The sequence below is a fragment of the Natrix helvetica genome (assembly GCF_964273705.1).
Source record: "Natrix helvetica genome assembly, chromosome: Z".
NCBI classification, from domain to species: Eukaryota; Metazoa; Chordata; class Lepidosauria; order Squamata; family Natricidae; genus Natrix; species Natrix helvetica.
The window spans coordinates 39039843-39048502 of NC_138554.1; the positions used below are offsets into that span (position 1 = coordinate 39039843).

Consider the following 8660-nt stretch of genomic DNA (forward strand, 5'->3'; position numbering starts at 1 on the left):
CCCTAGAAGGTCATCTGTGTACAACACCAGAAATTGATCTGAAGGATGTGATAGCTATGCAGACCAAAGTGAGTGTAGGATCACCCATTTTTCATTTTCGTTCTGAAGTTTTTATTGACTTCCTTGGATTCTCCTTGGATCCTCCTTTTCTCTCTTCTGTTACCCTTGGTTTATGCATTCCAAAATTTGTTTTTACAGTATCCCCAGCAGTGTTTGCCTGTAGGGAGTCAGAGTCTACAAGATGGTGGGCACAGTGTCATAATCCAATTCCAGACTTTCATAAATGTGGCAGTATCCCATGCACGTATAAAAGGGGTGTGACTTCGATCTTGATGCTATTCTCATCATCTTGAGATTTTGATGCCTGTACTCCATGAATATCTCTGACTATACTTTGCCCATTGTTGCTTAGATATTTCATTCTAAAGTCTTTGTTTTTGGAAAATTATACTCTGGTGATTAGATCCAGATTCTTATTATATACACTCATTAAGCTAAGCTATGGTTTACTTGTTTTGGATTCAATAAATCACTGTTCAGTGAATTTGCATATGGCTCTAAGCCATCAATCTAATTTTCAAATCACAATGACTAGATTCATACAACATATTAAATGCAAACCAGACAAACCTCATAATGACTTAAATTTAATGTAATGGGTAAAACTGATATTGGTGCAAAGAATAAATCCATTATAATCAGTGGGGCATAAATCCATCATGACTTAAATGTCTTTGATTTTCTAACTATTATTACAGTAGGTCTGGTTCTAACTGATTGCATGTTTAATGAATTCTTAAGTGAGTAGCAAATAAATGTACAGACAAAGAAAAATGCCTTAAATTATTATACCTGTAACTCAAAATATTCAGGTTATTATAGGTAATCCTTGATTTACAACCATTCATTTTGTAACCAAATATATAACAACACTGACAAAAGTGACATGACCGGTCCTTGCACTTATGATCATCACAATATCCCCACAATCACTTGATAACCATTTGTGTTCTTGGCAACTGGCATGTATTGATGATGGTTGCAGTATCCTCATGTCATGTGATTGCCATTTGGGACTTTCCCAGCCTGCTTCTGCCATGCAAAATCAATGGAGAAAGCTGGATATGTTTATGGTGGCATGATTCACCTAATTACTGCACCAATTCGCATAACAACTGTGGCAAAAAAGGTTGTAAAATTGTGTGTGATTTACTTAACAATCATCTTTTTGCAACAAAAATTCTGATTCCACTTGTGCTCAGAAATCAACAACTATCTGTACTAACTTTCACTAACCAAATCTGCTTGCTGTAGCAGAATTACACAATTGGATTCCCCCCTCCCTTAGGAAGTGCCAAAAGGGTGTTGCAGCTCAAAACCAAAATTTAAAGAGCCAAGAGTCTCTTTAAAAGGTCTCAAGGTCCCAAGAGTCATTTCCTATTGTCTTTCTGTTCCATTCTGCAGGATGAGGAGCAGCAAGAGATGATGAACTCAGCAGCCTTCATTGAGGAACAATATGGTCACTTAATCGATACTGTCCTGCTGAAGGAAGATCTCCACAGTGCCTGCAGCCAATTGAAAAGCATATTGGAGAAACTGAACACAGACTGTTTTTGGGTGCCTGTCTCTTGGGTTAAGTTGTAGTCTGCCATGTTATGCCAAAAAAGAATATGTATTCCTGTTTGATAATAATAATTTGTAAATAGAATGGATGGTTAAAAAGGGAAAATGCTGCTGCAGCAGCCAGCTTGTTTGAAAAGCTGGAAAGCGAATCTGTCTGCAGCTAAAACCATATTCTGATTAATCACTTCCTCTACAAGAATGGAATGAAAAAAATTGCACGATACAATCCAGGGTATGTGTGATTCCTTTTAGGCAGCAGTTCTGGATATTTGAATGCTGTTTCAAGCTCCGTGACTAAGATTCAAACTGGGGTCATCTTGACAAAGATTAAATAACTGGGAAACATTACAGAGCAAACTATGCCAACTCTGAATCTTCCACAATCAATAATAAATGAGAGAGTCCTTCAATTAAGGGTTATAATATCAGATAATACAATAATATTCCCCGCTCCTCCTATTGGTTGGCCAAGTGGAATCAAAAGAGCATTAGAAGTGACAGTTGATACTTTGCTAGAAGATAAGTCTTCCTGGCCACCTGCAAAGGCTTTAATAATTTTGTATGAAAATTAGCCATACTGTATATTCTCTACATAACTATATTTTGAGACATCAATGATTTAGTGGGATTTTCTCTCGGGATTATCTCAGTAAACTGCCTAAGTAATGTGTTAAAGTATGAAGTCAAGTCATTGGAAAGTGTCTCAGTTCTAATCAAAGAACTGCAAATTTCTCACGAGAAAAGCTGAAAAAGCATTTCTCCTCTATTTCTACATTGTCATGGGCTGTAAATGCTGAGGTACCTGTTTTGTAGGCCAATCAGTTACCCATTTTAGGTCAGCTTTAACTTATGCAAGTGGTCTGAATTTTTAAAAGTGCAAAGGATTTTTGATAAAAGCTCGACCTTGCAGAATGATAGCTGCAGAGCTATCAGGAATCAGAACTACCCAATGTCCAAGCCTGTCTGTGACTAGCATAATACTGGATTTGCTGTGCAAACATAGAATTGGGCACAGAGTTCAGCATCCAGAAATTCACTTTGAAGGCCAAGCAAAAATTTAGTTCTTCCAATGATTGAAAATGTATAGTTTTTGTTTGCTTTTCTGGACTTGGTAAACATCTGAAGTGGAATATCTTTCAATTCTAAGAATTGAGGCAAAGGAACATCAGAACTCTGAAGCACCACAGCTAACCTTTTCCAGAACTCCATATTCAGTATGATTGGGTCATCATAAACACATACAAATCGTCCACCATGTTTTGCTTTATTTAATTCTTCTTGTAGAATGATAATATTTTTTGCAGATAATGTTGCTTTAGTGATTAAAAGGGAGGGTTAGTTCTTGTGAGAAAGGGGTTGACGTTTCTGTATTTTTCTTTTGTTCTCTGTGCTGGTTTTTCTGTTCCACTATGTTTTTTGTGCATTTGTCTGTAAAGGAAATATTTCCCATTGGAAAAAATAATCATCAATCTTCCTAGAACTCTTTTATAGCTTAACCACAGCATTTATCACCAGTCTGTCTTGAAGCAGAAATTATTGATGTACTTATTTAATTCTGTAAGTTTTAAAATTGTGAGGAAAGTTGGGGCTTTGTTAAAAAGAATTATCATTGATATTGACTGATTATGGGTCATCAAGTTGGTGTCAGTTCTTAGTAACCATATAGATCATTTCTCCAGGTGGATCTGTTCCCAGGATACTGTAATTCTTCAGATCTTCCAATGGTGTATTGTATCCCTGCAGTACCTGAGTCCATCTGCTTCGTTGCTGGTCATTGTCTTTCCTTTCATCATTCTCAACCTTACAGCTTTTCCAAAAGCCAGATGTCCTCGTGTGTGCAAAGTAGCGTAACTTTAGCCTGGTCATTTGTGCTTTGAGTGATATATCATTAAGATTGATTATACTAGGTCAGGGGTGTCAGACTCACGTCATCACGTGATGTATCACGACTTTTTTTCCCCTTGGCTAAAATAGGAGTGGGCATGGCCAGCACATGACATATCTGGCCTGCAGGCCATGAGTTTGACACCCATGTACTAGGTGAACCTCTCTAGAAAACAGCTGGTTCACCATTATTAATCTTTCTGTGAATGAAACAAGGTTCTAGGATACACTGTCAATGGATGTGAAAGGCTGGTAGAATTTGAGAGATCTAGCTAGCACCTGACACAAGGTGAAGGTATATGTTCACTTTATATATTGTATGTATGTGGTATAATATGGTAATTGCATTTATCCTTTACAAGTGTGGGAGAGAGGCATATAACTTGGAATAATGCAAGGAATTCCCCCCCCCTCCCAATTTCTCTCTGAACCCCTCATGCCTAAAATAAAATTTTCCCTTTGGTATCAAATATATAATTTGGTTCGTAGAATGTATCAACAAGTTGGTAGGAATTGTGTAACTAAGAATTCAAGTTCCCTAAAAGTGTTAGTCTTTTGCAAGAAAAAAATAGCTAATCAGTTAATTATTGCATACTATGTATACAATAATTATTTTCTAGTGTCCTTCAGAAGACAAATTGAGCAGATGATGCTCCTTGAAGAGGAAAAAAAATAAAATCTTTGATACAAACCACAACCACCCATTTTACAAATTGGGTTGTGGGAGAGGTTGGGTGCCAGTAGCAAGGCAAAATAATTCTTTTTAACAATGCGTGAATGCAGCTAGAATATTCAAAACTCTTTTTAACAGTACATATGTGTGCAACTAGAATATTTTTAAAATTGTTTTTATGCAGAAGAGCGGCTTGTATGCCAGCAGTGCCCCTGACTGATGAGTTGCTTCTTTAAATAATTCACTTTGTTGTATCTGGGATAATACAATGAATTTATGCATTTAATACATGCAGTTTTTCAGAGAATTTTTTAGGATGAGAACTGCTTGCTTTGATTTACCTGCATCCCCTTTCTGACATCTGACGCAAAGCTAGTTTCCTCTCCTTTTGAATATACAATTTCCACCCTCCCCCGTTGATATATTTTTTTCTAATTCTTCTGTACATTGCAAGAAAGTACAACTTTAAAGGTGAGTTTATTCCAGTATTCATTGCTATGCCAACTTAGTTGCCTTCCATGAAAACAGCCACCATATATATATATATATATATATATATATATATATATATATATATATATATATATATATATATATATATATATATATATATATATATATATATATATATATATATATATATATATATATATATATATATATATATATATATATATATATATATATATATATATATATATATATATATATATATATATATATTTATTGGAAAATATTTATTTGAAGCAAAGAAGCTACTGGAGAATACAACCAATCTCACAGAAAGAATTTGCAATGAAAAAAAATCCCCCACCCTGTTCCAGTATGCAGATGTTTTCAATTGTATATACTTAAAACACAAAAGCTTAGCTCTGGTGTACAAGTGTGAATTCCCTTCTATTTTAGGTATCCTTCTTTCACTTCTGAGTTTTAGGTTGGCTTAGAGAGGAGAAAAGTTTGGTTGGGGGAACTTACTGTATGTTGGAAGACTGAAGTCATGGAATGGGTGTGGATAAATGATTGTACAGTAATTAATTTTGCTTTAATCTGGAAGTCAATGAAACCTACACAGGTCTTTTTTGATTTGGCATTCTCCAAACATCTTTTAAAACTCATCAGTCACCAGCTAACTGGAAGTACCGTGATAGGTGTTTCCAACCCAAGCATAGTAGTAGTAGTAGTAGTAGTAGTAGTAGTAGTAGTAGTAGTAGTAGTAGCAGCAGCAGCAGCAGCAGCAGCAGCAGCCATTGGGAAGTGGTGAATTTCCACGTTTTTCTCATTTCCATTTTGGTCACCTTACTTGGACTATTCTTCTTCATGCCAACTTACCTACATAGCATGCGTGATGCAAGTAAAATCCAACCTAATATTTTTTTAAAATGTTTAATGTTTGCTCTCCCCTATTTTTCCTTGTTTTCATTTTCCCTGAGCTGTGCATTAAGTCATCCAAGTCTATAAAAGGCAGCTAAGTAACTTTGGATTATTAATAACTTGATTTCTCCATATTTAGACTGGTCTGTGTCTTATTTGGAAATAACTTTTTCCTCCCTGCACAAATAAGTATCTATAGCAATGCACACATTCAGCTATCTGCTAATGCCAATATTATAAAATATATTCTAGAAGAAAAGTGCTTTAAACAGGGTTAGCGTGAATGGCCCATGGCATTGTTCTTTGTTTACTATTTCCACAAATTGTTTTCTGCTCAGGCATTTGTGTGCGGAGGAACTTCTGCCTCTTCTGGCTGTAATTCTTTTGACTTGTCTCTAGTTTCACCACCTTAAGAACAAAACTAGTGTAAATGTGCAGGTAAGTAGGAGAAGTAGGAGTGTTGACTACTATTATTGGAAATGGATTGAAAAGAGGGATTATGTACTGAGACTCAAAAGGTTAAAAGCCTTAAAAAACCCACAAAGAACTTACATCTTGCTAAACATTCTGAAAAAAATCAGCCTGTTTCAAAACCATATCATGTGGGAAATATCTTACAGTGAGCATGTCAGCTGTTCTTGGCAATATTTCTGATGAGAATTGAGCTTTCCACAGCTTCCATGTAGGTTTCTTAAAATTTGAACAGCTCCTGTGTTTGATGTATGTGTATGGAATCCACCTTGATGATTGCATACATTTCACAATAGATATGCCTTTTCATCGCCACTTGTTTTATTCTAAAATCTAAATGAAGTTCCCAGCTAGTGTTGAAGTTACCATCAGCTAGCTAAATGGTGTATTTCGAGTAGTCCTAAGCGACTTGGTAATTCTCACATTTTCTTTTTTCCTGCAATAAATTTAAGAGAGACATGTTAGGATATTTAGGCAGTCTAGAAACACATTTTAAAGGAGCACCTGGAGGATTGTATTAACTGAGCTACAGAGATTGATTTCCCTCCCAAACAGACTCGATATAAATCAAATCCAGACAAAGAAATACAGGCAGAAAACCACTTTAAAGTTAGTACACTAGGAAGTTCAATCAACTTTGTTAGACTGCTGGTCTCCAAGCCCTCATGAGAGTCCTTCAGTGATAACTCCTAAGGTTCTTTTGGCTGAAGAGTGTATTTAGACCTTTAGAATATTCATTGATTCATTCATCCTACCTTTATTATTTTTATAAATAATTCAAGGCAGCAAGCCTATTTCCCCTCAGTAACAATCCAGTGAGATGGATTGGATTGAGAGTGACTAGCCCAAAGTGACCCAGCTGGCTAATACCTAAGGGAAGACTAGAACTCTCAGTCTCCTGGTTTCTAGCTTTGTGCCTTAACCATTAGACCAAACTGGCTCTCATACATTATATATGACATATCAGAAATACTAGCAATAATACTTTTTCCATTTAGGTGCACTGAGACTCTAATCCTCAGAATTCCAGCAAGCAGGTGGACAGAGAGTAGCACTCCTAACAAATCTGGAGGTCACTAGTTCAGTACAGGTAGTGCTAAATGCACACAAGAGAGTTTAAAGTTTTTGCAGGAAAATACTTGTGTATCTACACAATGTGAGATGCTTGTTTAGGGTTTGGTTGATTTGTCAGATACGTAAACCCAATTCTTTATATGGGTTAGTTTACATTTCAATGTATTGTGTGAGCCCAGAAAATAGATTAATATGAACAGAATTAAGATGATGATATGAATATGGCCATGCCATAATCTATTCTATTCTATTCTATTCAGTATTCTAAACCAGGCTTTCTTAAATTAAAATGTGTGGACTTCAACTCCCAACATTCCCCAGCCTGCATACTGAGATTAAGAAACACTGTCCTAAACCATTAAGGCACACTATTTTTTTTGCTCTGGGCATACTTAGTGGTCAGAGCAACCATAGGTCTAAGGCAACCTTTCTCCAAATTGGCATTTCTAGAATGTTAACTGCAAACTCCAGAATGTTCAAAGGCTACAGCAAGAATTGAGAGGTTGCTAGGACCAGGACTCCAAAAAAGTGCCGGATTGTAGAGGATGAGTCTACTGAATTCAATTCCCAATTAACAAGTAGGTTTCAATCAAAGGCATGGTTAATCCACAAGGAGTTTTATGGAGAAGCCAACTTGACAGATTCAAAAGCCGTTATTGGGAGACGGGGGGGGGGGGTGGCACCTTGGGTATGAGTGTAGAATGAAGGCAGTCTTGGGGGAAGACAAGGTAGGTGATGGAGAGATGGCTCATTCTTTGGCTGCCTGATTCTGAGCATTGCTGGAATTTTCCTCTCTACAGCAGCAAGTTTTGCTCGTTAAGTAGTGGAGGCCAGCTCTCTCTATGGTGCTTCAGAAACTCAATGAAGATTAATCTCATGTGGATCCTGAAGAGGGGAAGTGCCATCCTCGTCTATAGTGAATATAACTTAAGCTCTTGCCCATTCTTCCAACAAAAAACAGACAAACCACAGTATCTGTGGCACACATACCCTCCCACTATGCCTATGGCACATCATATAAGATCATAAATGGGGACAGGAAAAACTGATGAGGGTCTATGAAATCCCCTCTTAATTTTGAAATCCTCTCCAGAGGTTTTGTTTATTTACTTACTGGATTGATAAAGCCCACCAGACTTTGAGAAAAGTGACTCTAGGTTGCATGCATTATTAAGAAGCAAAATACATAAAGGTAAAGTAATAAATACTATAGTTAATAAACAACCAGGACCCCTCTAGGTTGCAAACCCTCTTGATCGCAATGCCTATGAAACAACAAAATATTTCTAAAGGTCAACAGGGTTGAAGTCAGCTGCATGTTGAGGTGGAACACAGAAACATTCCAGAAAGTAAGTGCAACAAAAAAGGGCCCACCTTTAGGGTCCCCTTATGTGACATTCCTATAAGGAAAGGATCTGAAGTGTTTCAGTCGTAGTCGAGCATGCAGAACAGGTGGAAACAATTGGAGAAAAATGGTCTTGCAGATAACCCAATTCTGTGCCATGATAGGTGATAACCAGCACTTTGAAAGGTACGTGGAAACATCTGGCAGCCAAAGTGGTTC

General features: G+C 36.8%; 1 protein-coding gene across 1 annotated transcript in view; it reads left to right on the forward strand.

Annotated features, from left to right (window-relative positions):
• MPP3 (MAGUK p55 scaffold protein 3) overlaps positions 1–4648 on the forward strand; it is a 107860-nt gene extending 103212 nt beyond the window's left edge. Inside the window, exon 19 of the mRNA XM_081932074.1 lies at positions 1465–4648. Within this exon, the coding sequence (XP_081788200.1) occupies positions 1465–1644 (180 nt within the window). The 3' untranslated portion in view covers positions 1645–4648. The remainder of the gene's footprint in view (positions 1–1464) is intronic.
• Positions 4649–8660: the final 4012 nt, after the last annotated feature.